At 42.0% G+C, this 14,600-nt stretch overlaps 1 protein-coding gene across 2 annotated transcripts in view; it reads left to right on the top strand.

Annotated features, from left to right (window-relative positions):
* Positions 1 to 14,600, top strand: part of negr1 (neuronal growth regulator 1) — a 173,605-nt gene that overhangs the window by 129,254 nt on the left and 29,751 nt on the right. The window contains exon 7 of one of the 2 annotated variants that reach the window (XM_049587114.1): positions 5,629 to 5,670. The exons of the other annotated variant lie outside the window; for it this stretch is intronic. Coding sequence (XP_049443071.1) covers positions 5,629 to 5,670 — 42 coding nt within the window. The remainder of the gene's footprint in view (positions 1 to 5,628; positions 5,671 to 14,600) is intronic. 2 annotated transcript variants of the gene reach the window in all.

Here is a 14,600-nt window from a genome sequence, read left to right as displayed (position 1 = left end):
TGCCATTGTTCCGTGCAGGATACCAATGTGGTTGCACGTTGCTCCAGTCCAGTGATTATATGCCAGTTTCTTCTGACACAGCCTACATTGTTTTCATTATCTAGATCAAAGTCCAAACTGCGCTGATTTTGTGAGAGGACATCTCTCCAATTTCCCACCATGCTGTTTTAAAACTCCAGTCTACTCGAGCATTACCGCGGGGAGGGGGACTGCTGTCTGATGGCTCTGCAGCACCCACTAGTGGCAGGCGGCTGCATCTCAGTTAAGCCACCTTGTACATGAATAAAACATTGATTGGTTTAACCAACTAATATTTCTGGTGCCAACTAGCGAGGGGGCAGACGTTTAATCTTTTAGACGACTAATCGCGCGCATCCCCAGTTAAGTGTTTTATACTTATCGGGTCCTACTGTTCCCAAATAGCTAGGAGAAATTAGAAATGCATACCAAACATAAGTTCAGGTCTCAGGAGGATATAACTGATAGTAAATATGTATATGATTGTAGAAAACAAGTGTGGCATACTCTGGCTACATATGCATTTATTTTATTTTGATGATGTTGGGTCTTCTTTAAGATCAACAACCATATTGAGACTCAGGTGAACTGATCTGTTATACAGACCAGACCTATGTCACACAGCTGATGATAATAATATCCTGACAACATTTTGGTTTAAAGGTACTGATTTATTGACGGCCTCAAAATTGTTTCTATGCTCAAGCCTAATGCTGTGGCATGACTATCTAACCACTGTCAGCTGTGTGACTGTGTATGACAAAGGTGTGGCCCATATTACAGATCAGTGTACATGTGTCTCAGTATGATTGTGGATCTTGAAGAAGGCTCAAAGTTTTCATACAAAGTTTCATACAAAATAATGGGTTAATAGTTTGTGTTTACAGCAGAGCAAGGGCATTCAGAGCAACAGTGAGTGCTGCTGAAACACCTTTTGGGTTTTTCAAAGATTACTGGGTATTTATTTTTCATTAAACTGAATGCTCAGGCCTGTGACTTGAATGTAACAGTAATACATGAGGCACAAACCGGGGCTCCTGCTGAGACATCCATAAGTCATGCATCTGAGTTTCTGTAGACTGTTGTCAGGCCAAACAGACACTCTATATAACCTTTATTCTTTAATGCAAGTTTCCAGGGTATTCTTGCTGAGTAAGAGGATAAAGAAAAAAAATATTTATTTTTTTTAAATGTGCCAAAGCATCTGCAGGTTCTGTTTCTGACAGTCTCTTCTCGAGTGTACACATATACAGTACTATATATACACACTTGCACACCTCATGATTTCAGCTGAAGTATAACAATCACCAAGCTGGCAGTCCCTATTTCAACTTCCCATTTCATGTGCTAGATGGAAGTGAACTTCGATGAAAAGACTGAGGCTGTTCACTCCAATTTTCTGAGGAGTCCTCCAGCTTAATTGGTCAAGCTCTTATCCCCCAGCCCACCTCGGCTTAGCCCTGGAGGAGATTTTCTCCGCCTATACCTCTGCCTTCATTTCCTCCTTTCTCCTCTCCCCTCCTCCCCTCCCCAAGCAGTAATCGGAAGAGACTGATGGGGAAGAAAAAGAGTTACTCTCTCCCTCTCTCTGTCTCTCCCCCCCTCTCTCCCTCCTTCTCTCCGTCACTGCTCAGCCTCCCTCAGGCAAGAGAGACACTGCTGGCTACTTGGTTAATGAACGTCGTGTTCGTTTGTCACGCTTATCAATCACCACATGTGTAGGTGTCATTTCGACATGTCTCCTCATCTGCCATTGTTGTTGATGATGTTGTTTGTTCCCACACCGTGTGATTGTACCTGAGTCATGGAGCAGAGATGCAGGAAAATGGGTGCTAAAGGTGAAACCCGAAAATGTGTGTGTGTGTGTGTGTGTGTGTGTGTGTGTGTGTGTGTGTGTGTGTGTGTGTGTGTGTGTGATTGCAGCTTAAAATGCAGGGAAATAATGCTGAAGCCATGTGGGGATTGGAAGGCATGTTTTAGCAAGTTGTTTTCATCTTTGGGTAAAATTGCTTTTTCTTCTGTTTATTTGTCTACATTGCTCATAAACCCAGCTGGATCCCGGCAATACTCATCGCTTTTTTTCCTGATTGTGTTTCAAGACTTTTTAAGATGAACACAATAGAGTATTTTGACATAGCTTTTAGGTGTTTCAGTTTTCAAATAGCCACACATCAAAATATGCAGAATAAATTCAACATGGCGAGGTTGCGGTGTCCTTTATTTTCCCCCCAAAAGCACCCTTACAGTGTTGCGCCATTTACCTATCATTTGAATGTCTGAATTTCCATATTTAGGCAATCAGAAAAGCCATTAACATTTTCCCGTCGCACTGCGATGAGGAAATGTTTGGCGCTGTAGCCGAGTGTTCATCCTGCAGCCCAGCGGGCAGTGGACTTTATACCCACCCACCCTCACTGACTCCTGTAGGAGGCCAGATGCACTGCTAGGAATGCTCATCCCTGGATGACTGAGCCCAGTGGATGCTCACAGGATGATACACTCTCTGGACAGCATTAAAAAGGACATAGGATGAATAACTAATTTGCTGGCTCACATACTAACACAGTCTTTAACACCGACTACTCCATCATCATCATTGAGGGATCAGTGAGGAAAAACTATGACAGAATAGCTAAAGAGTTTACACAAGAAGCGTCTACCTGCATGAAGAATAATGCACTCAAATTGAGCAGTGAAGGGAATCAGAAGTATCTTTGGAACATCCTCCTCCTACCTTTTCCTTTAAGTGGTACTAAGTGAGATTTATACTTCACTATAGCACAAAGATGGCCATATTCTGTGTGAGGGGTTTTGATAGGATTACGATCAATATTATTGACTCAGCATGTAATTCATGAGGTGCTGGCTTTTGGCACAAATACTCTACAAATCGAAATGTTCAACACATTTTTGCCTTTTTGCTGCATGCTCCTTTTGGATCTTTGGTTTTACTAGCTCGCAACATGTATCTCCAAACACTCCTCACATATCGCACAGTGTCTGAGTCTAGAGTCCTAAAATCACAGCTTTGGTGTTAGCTCCTCATTATGCTAGTGATGAGCTAAACTCTGAGTGGGGCCCCCACATGAACACTGGTTCCTACAAATCATGTCCTATAAATCTCTCGCATTATCCCGTCTGCAGAGAACAAAGAGAATAGCAATCCATGAAATGAAATAGCTGTGAAAACTAATGTGTTTTATCTTGCAAGTGAGCAGGCTGTGCAAGGTCGACTGCCATATACAGTGCGTGAAATGATGCGTTGCTCAGCTGAATGAGAGAAAGAGCCCAAGTCAGTGTAGAGCTATGAGGGAGAGATTGCATGTCAAAAGATATGTTCCACAGTAACGGACGAGTGTCTGAGAGCTCAAGAAATGATTCACTGGTGAATTCGTACTCAAGTATTAATCAGATAGCACCCGCCTGCCTGTTTGAAGAGAGAACTAAAAAGAAACTGTCTCCACATACGGGCTCCCCCAGGAGTACTTAAAGTGGAAACATTTGTGGAAGAAAAGATGTATTCGACCATTTCTCCACCAATATACCAAGAGAAGAGGCATATCATTTCACGTATGAATACTGATTCCTACACAGTTTCCCCATCAAAAAGAATGATGAAATCAAATGAAAGCAAATGTATTGTTGTTGGCATAACGATGGCCTTTTAAACAGCATCACAGTGATTACACAGTTGTTAGAGCACCTCTGAAAAGTGACAGAGAAGCCACAGATTGAAAGCAGGGTGTAGACGACTGTGCAGCCTTTAGCCCCACAATTGAAATAACCATACTGAGTTTCCATGTAAATGGATTAAAAATGGAGAGTCTAAGCAGGCTTCTGCACTATTTCATGGCCTAGATACAGTCGTCACTTCAACAACATGAGGTAGTGTTCTTTTTGTGTGTGGATGTGTGAGGTGTAATCATGGCTGCCATGGTTTCCCTTGTGACAGATAAGCTCCTCCTCCACCATGAAGTCCTCTGGAAGACGGTGGTTTTTACCTTTGTGAGGAGTATAAATAGTTCTTTCGCTGCGGGTGTGAGTCGCACTGTTCGTGTGCCAAAAAAAAAAAAAAAAAAAAAAATGCAAAGCTGAAAAAAAAACCTACAAGTCCGACCACTGCATCACTTTGAGTTGAGCTCACATGGTAAGGAACAGCTTTGCTTTGCCACAGATCCCAGACTCCACTCCCCAAGTGAGTCACTGCACAAAGCTGGTCACAGCTTATCTCGAATTAAGTGCTTGTTTACCAAACAGAAAGCCTTGCTATTTATTTATTTGTCTCAAACTTCAGATCAAATGGGCACTAATGTTTACATTACAGTGATATCTTTATAGCACCGTTGCATTAAATAATTGATGCTGCACAGCGTGTGGATTTGGCTTTTTAGCTTTGTAAATCGGAAATCAGAGGAATTGGCAAAGTAGTTTTTGAGTCGATGGGCGGCATGGTCATGCAGTGAACCCGTCGGCCAGCTGGGGCCCTTCTGTAGGGAGTTGGCATGTTCTCCTCTTGTGAGCATGGGTTATTATTGGATTCTCAGACTTCCTACTGCAGCCCAAAGACATGCAGGCTAGGTTGGTTGGTGACTTCAATTGCCCATAGATGTGAATGTGAGTGTGAATGGTTGTCTGTCAATATGTCCAGGGTTTGCCTCACCTATTGCCCAATGTCAGCTGGGATTAGCTCCAGCCCCCCTGCGACCCTGAATAGAATAAGTGGTTGCAGATAATGGATGGATGGAGGGATTTTTGAGTCCTTCAGTAACCTTATCAACATCTATGTGTTGCATCATAAAAATCATACATATCACTTTTATTTCCTGCACCTTTTTGCATTTCTCATCAGTCTGTTAGTTTTTACGTAATTCATTCTTAGCTAAACATGTTTCCTTCTGTAACAACAATCTGCGGCAACATCTTTACCATATATGTGACGAAGCATAAGATCTACTCGCTGTGACATTTTACTCGTGCACTTCAAAAGTAAAGAAGATGTGTTTGCCGCCGTCCTTCCTTGGACACTCTCAGCTCCAGTAGTTTGACACACTGGACTGAACATTTCCAGATGTGACATTATTCCATCTCCCAAATGCCACCAGTGGCTCAGCCTGAAATGAGTTCATAAGGTAATCAGATTGGGACTCTTGAGTTTCGTCCATAGAGGGATCAAAGGCAGACTTAAAGTTCCCTCCTTTTTTTTTTTTTTGCTCATTCTCCCGTCGGTTCATATGACCTAAAAAGGAGGACATGAAACAGAGAAACGGCCAGTTGTGTAGCATACCAGAAGTGTGATCAATGTTTTTCACCCAATCAAAACACCCCTTCAGGCCTTCGGAGCTGCCTCAGGTGCCCCTCACTTTTTTCCGTCCATGCAAATCCGAGGCAACTTGGGGGGGATAAAAGGTGTTGTTTATGAGCATGTGGGGGTTGCATCTTGCCACAGAGACACCAGTCCTTAATGCATGGAGAGGATTTGTCTCCATTCCCTGTCCTTTTGTCCTTGCATGCACTTTTATTTTTTATTTTACGTCTCCATTCTGTTAATAATACATGAATGTCCTCTTTCCCTCCCCCTCCCCCTCCCCCCCCCCCTCTCCTCCCCTGTAGCAATTATTGAACCCACCACCACTAGTGCTGTCTCAAGCCCAGGTCAGTATATGTCACCATGCTGTACACCAAATCAGCAAAGAGGTCCGCTGCCTCATACTAACCTGAGCCGAAATCCTCTCCTCCATCTTGATTTATTTCAGTTGGCTGGCTGGAATGCCTGCTAGGTGTACAGCTTCATTGTTTGTCCTTTTTTTTTAAAAAAAAAAATTTGCATTCCTTTTTTCTTTTTTTTTTTTTAATTTTGGGTTGGCTTCTACAGCCTGGCTCCATATACCTCCTGCAGCCTGTGTCATCACAACACCCTGCCCCCCCTTTCCTTTCATTAAAATCCCACCTCCGCCACCACCACCCCCACGTGGAGCAAACAATAGCGTCATCAAAGTGGCTGTTCCATAGGCCTCTCTGGGTCTGATGCTTTTCATAATGCTGATGGCTTCTTCTTCTTCTACTACTTGTCTTTCTGGCTTTCTCACCACAAACACCACCTCTCTCCTGCTCGTCAGTGCTACCTAAATGCAGTATACATCAAAGGCAGGAAGCTGTTGGTGGCAAAGGCCCTTGGTTTGTTGTTTGCAAGATGGAATCTCTGCTGTCTTTGTACTTTTATCACTCCCTTTCTGTCTTAATCTTCCTATATCCCTCTCTCCCCGTTCTGTCTCTGTTCTTTCCTCTTTCTAGAACAATCAGTTGGCGCTCTGCCACCCTCTTTAACCTGATCTCCTGCTAGTGCTGTTGTCGGTGCTACACTGTCAATGTCGCCCTTGTTTCCCCTCCTCCCCTCACTGTATTCTGCCGCTTCCACATTCCAGCCCAGAGTAATCCCCTCTGCCTGGTCGTCTTTTCTCCCTCTCTAATGGTTTTAAGCAAGTCACAGAATGTAATCTCTCGTACTGGTTACATTATTTTTGCTTAATACTTTTCACGCGCACAGAAAACACGCAGACATGCACTCACACTGAAAAGCTTTCACTGGCACGGACACAAGCAACAGACACTGAAACGAAAAACATGCTTAAATATTCCAACATGCACCTGCACTTACAGTACACTCGTAATCACATGTGAGGATTCATAATGCATGATGAATCCGCTAAGCGTTTTTGTGACTTCTCATCCAGCTCTGTGGATAGACGCCATCGTTTGCCTCTTGCGCTTTATGGAGACACAGCTCTGGATTAGCACGTGTTCGCCTGCATTCTCTACCTGTCTATCTGAGCCAAATATAATTATCCATGGAGATTCTGTCAGATAACAAGTTAAAATAAGCTCCGCAGCGACGAACAGTCCTGGCATGGCCCTGAACTCTCATTTGATGTAACGCTTGCAGAACAAATGACAATTTCATGGTCCAAAGGAACACCACTGGTTTCAATCGTGGAGATAAACTCACTCAGCGACCCACTGTTCTTGTTTTGTTCCAATTTGTATTTGAAGTTAATTTTTTGATGGCGCCCTCACTTAGTGGCTTGGCACAGGGAATTATTTTAGATCCCTGTAAACGGCTCTTTGTCCCAAACATTGTTTAATCAAGTTTAATAATTAATTTTAACAGTATATTAACTGCTTTTATTTCCCCTGTGAACGAGTTCGAGAAGATGTGCTCCCAAAATAAGGAATGAAATTCGAGTCTGTAAGTTAAATGAATCAGGAGATCTGAAGTGGAAAAATTGTTCATCCCCCGCTGCACTTGGAGTGCATGTTTCAGCTCATTGATCAAGGGCAAATGACAAAAAAATTCAAATTACATAGAGAAAACAACGTTAATAGGCAACATCACTCATCGTGCTTTTACATCTAACCTTGTTGTGCCAGTGCTACTCTAATAAGAATCAGTTCAGGTGGGCCAGTATGTTAATGTGTAGGTTAATTAGATCCTATTTGCATGCTCGATATTAGATTGTTGTGACTCAGAGCTTTTGTACTCTGATCTTTCAAAGACACAACTGTGGACATCCTTCTGCCACAAGGATAATTTTCTCAGTGATCCCAGCTTGCATTTGTATTACCAGTCAGCAGTAACACTTGAATAACAGAAGTCTGATGGATTACATATTCTAAGCAAGTTGCAAGACTGGGGAAGTTGCATATTGATATGAATGGAAATTTAAAGCTGATTTGCTAAAACATGCAAAACCAACAGTATGACACTTCAAGTTAAGCTGATATTCTGATCATGGAAGACATACAGTATATACAGTATACTGAAGCCAGAAGGGTAACAATTAAGCTGTACATGGGATTTGATCGACTGAATCTAAACTACTACTAACTATATCACTGAATACAGTGTAGATTTATTGGATAAAACATGAATTGTAATGGTAATGCTGTTAAAGCCTTAAGGCTCTATAAAGGGCCATTCACATGCTGTGTCTTTAACCGCCTGGAAAACGCAAGGTCGGAGGCTGAGTGCTACTTTTGTGCCTTTTTTGAGCCAGTTTTCAAGAGCGCGGTGGCGTGTTGCATCTGAGGTTGCTAAGCCACGCACCATATCATAGCCTATTTGCTTGAAATCCTGAGCTGAGAGCTGATCTTCTTCCAGGCGCTGTTTATAAGTGTGTCGGCATATCGTCCGTGGGACCAATGAAAAGCTCTGCCACAGGCTGATATTTACGGAAGAAAGGAAAGCACTTTTGAGCATGCCTGCAGCTAGTCTACACTGAAAATTATGAATTTGAGAGCACAAAAAGCACGGCATGTGTACGGCCCCTAAAGCGGCCTTTTTCGCAAACTGCTACTGTTGGAGCTACATTACAAACCATACTGTATCCATGACTCTGAAATGACCATTTCAACATAACCTGATACAACAGTTTGTGTGATATCTAACGAATTGGTGCTTCATGAATGGCATTGTCAGGTTGCGTACTTAATGTGAAGTTACAGACTTAATATAAAGTTCCAGAGGTTAAGTTTAAGCATGTAAAGTTACGTAGGTAAGGTTTAGGGAAAGAAACATGGTGATGACGTACCTTAAAAGGACTCAAAGTGCAGTTGGTTTCACATGGGACACGACCAGTCTCTTGGGGCAAAGTCCTGTGTTTGTTTGACCCATCCACCACCCCAACCTGCCTCCTAATGCAGAGTTTTGCTCTTTATACTACTTCCGTCTTCCATCAGTGAATTGGTCACATGATTGCAGCCTTACCAATTACGTGGGTAATAGATGAATTCTGCTGCGTTACACTTCACAGGTGTATGTATGAATAGTGCATGAGAACAGCATGACCAGTTTCACCCCTGACTACTCTGTAATGCTGACCAAAATGCAATAAGTGGTTTCTGTTGATTTGTCTGTAACTTGAAGCTCTCATCAACAAAATAGTTCATGGCTGACACCCATAGAATTAGGAAGCCCTTTGACCTGGTTATCCAAGAAGGAGCCTGATAGTGAGATGACATGATACAGTGCAGGCATCCTGGTGGCCAAATCAACAAAAACCCAGACTGTTCACACAACACCACCCTTCCTATGAGGAAACTGAGATCTTGTGCATCTTGTGCAACAGGCAGCTGAACGTCAGCAGCGGTCAGTGCACTGTTCTTGGCTGTAGCGTATTGGGGAGGCGGCATCGAGTCTGACGATGCCAATAAACTGGTATGGAAGTCCAGCTCCGTGGTCGGGCTGGAACTGCACAGTCTGGAGGCAGTGGCAGAGAGGAGGATGATGGACATGATGAACACTGTCCTAAATAACCCCTCCCACCCGCTCGGTGACGAGCTGTGGCAGATGGACAGCACATTCAGCTACCAGCTCATCCCACCAAAGAGCAAGGCGCTATGCTTCAGGCGCTCACTTGTGCCCACTGCCATCACAGCAACTGTGACCATGGCCCTAAGCCAGCTGTGACCCCCCCAAAAACACCCACACCTAACCCACTCCCACTCAGCCAGACCTGTCACACTCACTGCTCACATCTCTGACTGCTCCAACAGCCAGACTCAGTGCTGGAAAATTGACTTTTTCTACATCTGTTGAACAATGATCCATGAACTTCATAATAAATATGGCTCTAAATGATATCTGCATCATAATTATCATTGTTTATGGTAGTAGTTGTATTAAAGGAATAGTCTGACGTAAGAACATGAAACTGCACTGTTAGATTTTTACATAACACCTTCAAACATTCAACTGGTCCAGGATATTTTAATCTTTAAACCTTTTAGATTTAAATTCTATTTTGTATAATTTTCCCTTCCGACAGTCTGTATTTTTGACCTCTGTCATTAAATTCACCCGTGGGGGTCAATAAAGTCTTAATTTATCTTGTTCTTTCTTAGCATATCTCATCTCATAAATGTCATAGAGATATGTTCACACTTGTCAGGAAACCACGGACAGAAATAGAAACCATCTGCCGCCGCTACTTGACAGAAGCTTTAATCTACCGCGCCACGAAAGTTTCTACCGCCTATGTATAAAATGGTAATATGCCACGTTTCGTTGACAATAAAGGTCTTAAGCTTGTTTTATCATCAACATATGGATTTGTATGTATTTACCTTAACATGAAGCCCTGATCCAATACTCCAAAGCAGCTGGCTCTGTGCCACCCTGTCATCCCAATGAAATGTAGATCTGTGATAATAGCATATGCTCCCACAGGCTTTCACTTCTGTTTATTTCCGCAAATCACTTGACAGTAGAAAAACAATGTTCTTAACAGTGTGCTGAGCCCAATTTCTTGTCTCGGCGAGGCACAGTGTACAGTGCTACTGGTTCAAGGAATTTTACATGCATTATACATAATGTGTTTGACTCTCTGATTCCCATGTGTCATGTTAACTCCCAAATAAACAAAATTCCGGCAGCCCGAGTGGAGCTAAGTGAAGATGATCCACACACTGTTTCGCTCCCCTATTAATCCTGTTCTTAGCCCTCATTTCTCACAGTGCATTATTTTTTTCACCCCATTATCTGGTGTAATCTGAACTAATTACGGAGGAGGAGGTAACTCTGTTGCTGTCGTCTCGGAAGCCTGGCATGTGAAGCATTTACTTGACCCTCCCCCCGACCCAGCATGAATCATAGGAGATTAAAGGAAAGATTAATGAGTCCGTGAAGGTTTATGTGTCTTGGTAATATCGTGGAGTAGGTCATAAAACACGGATCTTGTCTTCAGAAGATGCACGATGGAGCAACATTTAGGAATCCAGAATGGTGCTCTGCATTTTTCCTCTGCCTGTTTTGCAAACCATTTTCTGTATAAAGATGTTTTGAAATTGAAAGTCTCACAAGCGTAATGAAGACCATTCTCTGATTGATTCAGAACGAGAGCAGTTCATACATCTTTCTTTATTCGAGGTCCAGAGCAGAACATCAAAGAGATAATCTACCTTATTAAGTATTCTTCCAAAGTCCTCCAAAATTCAAAAGTCACTCACTCAGCTCCCCAAGGCTCAGGGAGCTGTGTTAATCAAATTATTTTAGTGAGCATGTAAAGCTTCTTTAATCAAAGGAGAGCTCGCTAATTTATGTCTGAAAGTGGGGTAATGTCTTCTTTGTTATCTGATGTTGGTACAAGTTGGAACCCAAGGCACATTTTGTTGATATTACACTGTGAGAGACCTTCTCAATAAATAAACAACTTGGCATTTTTCTCTTAAGTTCTAAATTAATATTCTCTCTTGGCCATCACTTTGTAAATATTAGACTAACTATTACTGGAAAAAGCCCATGCACACATTTAGTCTGTCTTTGAAACCGTGTAATGCATTACTTTGGTGATTAAATCTTCATCTGACTATTTTCAAAATACTGTTGCAACATTTTTTAACTTTGGCCCTAATACATAATGCATCTTTAGCTGCATGCGTTAAAATTTAATAACTTTTGGACTTTTTATCACAGTTCCTTTTTCATGTTTGGCCTCAGTGGGAATTAATAGTGATAAAAGAGTAACAGTTTGAAGTAACATTTTAAATTAAAGTTTTCAGATGTTCACCCAGTTCAACCGAGGCACTCCATTGTGGATGAGGAGCAGCCTCTTTGCTGAGCCCGAATATTGGTTGCTATCAGCTATCGGCTTGTAATGAAGGCAAAGTCACTTTGAGATTCACTGTTATTTCTTTGTGTCTGAAGCAGCGTCTTTACTTTGTCTGTGGAGCTATTGTCAATATGGTGTCACATCAAACAAAAGTTCTGTTTCTCGTCATATTTCGACATGAAAGCCGAAACATCAGAGCCATTCAACAGGAGAAACTGCCACCCATATTCACTAATTCACTGCAAATTATTTTACATGGTGACCTCGGAGCTCATTGCTCTATAAACAGAATAGCATGTATATATTACACTTTTTTTTTAATAGGCAGAGTGTTCCCAGTCTCGGGCCCTTCAGCAGTGATCGCTAAGTCCTTGCAACATTTACAACATATGCTCCAACATATGCTACATGTCCACGTGGACTACTGCTGATAACTGATTAGAATTGATAACCTAAATAGCAGGCCACCCTGAATGAACTGCCCATGGAGGAAAAAGTAAAATATTCACAGGAGTCATGGACGGAAACTAAATGAATGTTTCAGGTATCTTTGGCTTTAAGACGCAGTAATACATTTTTGCTGCTGCAGTGTGTCCTTAATTTCCATCAGGATTACTTCTGACATTGTGCAGGAGAACACTGATACTTAGAGATTGATATTGAATTCCTTGGATGTCATTGAGTGAGCTGAATAGATCCGGCTGTCTTTTGTTCCCCCCCAGGCTCAGTCAATCACCGTCAATCAGTACGCATCACCAATTACATAACACGATCTTCATCTGTTCCACAATTCTTTTCAAACCAAACTTGGTTCACATCCCATATGTTGTCTGTTCAGACATTTCCATCTTTAGCTGATAAGCAGTCAGACGCACTAGGAGAGTCAAACTGAACCAGGTACTGGATTTTAAAAGGGTTTTTTTCCCCCAATCTCTTGGTTCTGACTTCACACACAGCACAGACTCTTGTCACCTTTCTCCTCCTGCAACCCTCAAACCCTACAAATCAACCACAGTCAAGTTCATGAACTTGCACAAAAAAATATTCTAAGATTTCACATGTTACGGATAAAATCGTAATCATGAGATGACCCATGCAGGACTCCTGAATGTGTTCTTTCAAGCTGTGTTTCAGCAAACTACAGCTAAAAGAACTCAGTGGTAACAATGCTAACGTAAACAGTTCTTTTTTTTATCACTTCTGTAGCCCGAAGCACAAGCTAGAAGTGCTAAAGTTGAGTTGCGTCAAGTGGCAATTACAGCACAGTCACCAATGTGACTACTGAAAGCTCTGGTTTGTGACTCACCCCCTGCTGCTAATGACATTATAAATACACTGCACTTATGAAATATTCAATAGGATGGAACATCTCCCACTGATTAGCTTACGTCGGGGTCTTGTCTGAGTGGGCTGCTACTGTAAATCCTAGTGGACTGGACCACAGCATTAAACTGCTTGAGGAGCCTCTACAGTAAACAGCCCTGCTTCTCTTTACCCAGCACGCCTGGTGTCAGACACACTGAGCTACCCACAGATAATCCTTTTTGGCAGTGCATTTTCTACCAGCCTTATCAGTTATATGGTGGCAAGATCAAGAGCTGTGCAAGCCCCCCTCTGCACCCTCCTCTCGCCACCGCACCACCACCCTAGACTCCTGTCCCGTACGGTTTGTTTTGAGGTGATATGCTGACCTTCATTTTTACCGAGTCCTAACTCCCCCAATCTTCTCTGGAAGGGCCTGATAAGCAGATGGCATGTCATCTATCATACTTGACCCCTAGATCCCCGGACAATGTAAATAGACGATGGGTTTTGTCCTGTGGAACTGGAAGCCAGTGGAAAACCTGTTGTTACAGTACACAGGTTCAAAGACACAAAGTCTGTGCTCAGGAAATAAAACTTCTTTCTTTGCTCAGATGTGTAATATATATCTAATGAAAAGTAAATAGTAAAACGAAAGCCTCCAGTGACTGTGTGTTCAAAACTGCTCATAATGCACCACATTATACAGGATACATCCAGCACTTAGTAACAACACTAATTATCCATTTTTATAGCACTCTTGAGCTTTACGGCATGATCCTGTGAAATATCAGAGTGTGCCGGTGTTTCCAGAGTTCATTTAATTGATCAGTGGTACCTGTGCTTTACGACAAGATTTACATTACCCTAACAACATTTGTTTTCTGGAAATGAAACCCATTATTTTGATATTATAAGAGCGCACAATATGATTGCCATATGATCTTCTGTTTTCTCTCTGTAATTCATTTTAATGGGTGTGAATGAAGGAAAGTGTTATTTTTGCTATTTGGCTGATTGGTGCTGGGTTGTTTGTGTGATATTAGTCATTACGGGGTTAGGTCTTTTTTGCTGTGACTGCCTGGGCTTTTTATTACAGTGCCCTAAAATGCATTCTGAGTGCTAATACTGATTAGTTAAATGTGGGAGATACCGACAATGAAATTGATTTTGTGTTTTACTGTGCCGGGAAGAGTGCTTTAAAACAAAGTGATGTCTCCTTCTCCTCATTTGTGTTGGTTAATTAATTGTGAAACACTTAAGATAGCCTTCAAAAAAAGGAAACTTTTTAAAAGCCTCAGAAACACAGAAATTAATATTGATTGTACAGTTGTTGCGATACACAAAACAAAACATGATACATGGATGAAAGGACCAGTATGCCTCGGCATTATGTCCACTTTGGATGATTTGCATCTCTCAATTTACGTCTAATGGCGACATTCAGTGCCAGCACAGGAAGGAGTCATTTGTATGCACAGCAAGCTGTCCTCGTGTGTCATAAGGTATAGACACATAAACAAGATTAACTCCACTCAGAGACACTAGAGTCAGGAAATGGTGTCCAAGCTCCATGTTTTATCCAATTCAAATATTCATAGGTTCACAATCATCCAGGTGACAGATGATGCTAATAATCTGATTAGCCAGCTAACATCATATAGTTTAGCTAGTAGT

The sequence above is a fragment of the Epinephelus fuscoguttatus genome, linkage group LG10 (assembly GCF_011397635.1).
Source record: "Epinephelus fuscoguttatus linkage group LG10, E.fuscoguttatus.final_Chr_v1".
Lineage (NCBI taxonomy): Eukaryota > Metazoa > Chordata > Actinopteri > Perciformes > Serranidae > Epinephelus > Epinephelus fuscoguttatus.
The sequence above is the reverse complement of the archived record's forward strand: the minus strand, read 5'-3'. Positions and strand labels throughout refer to the sequence as shown.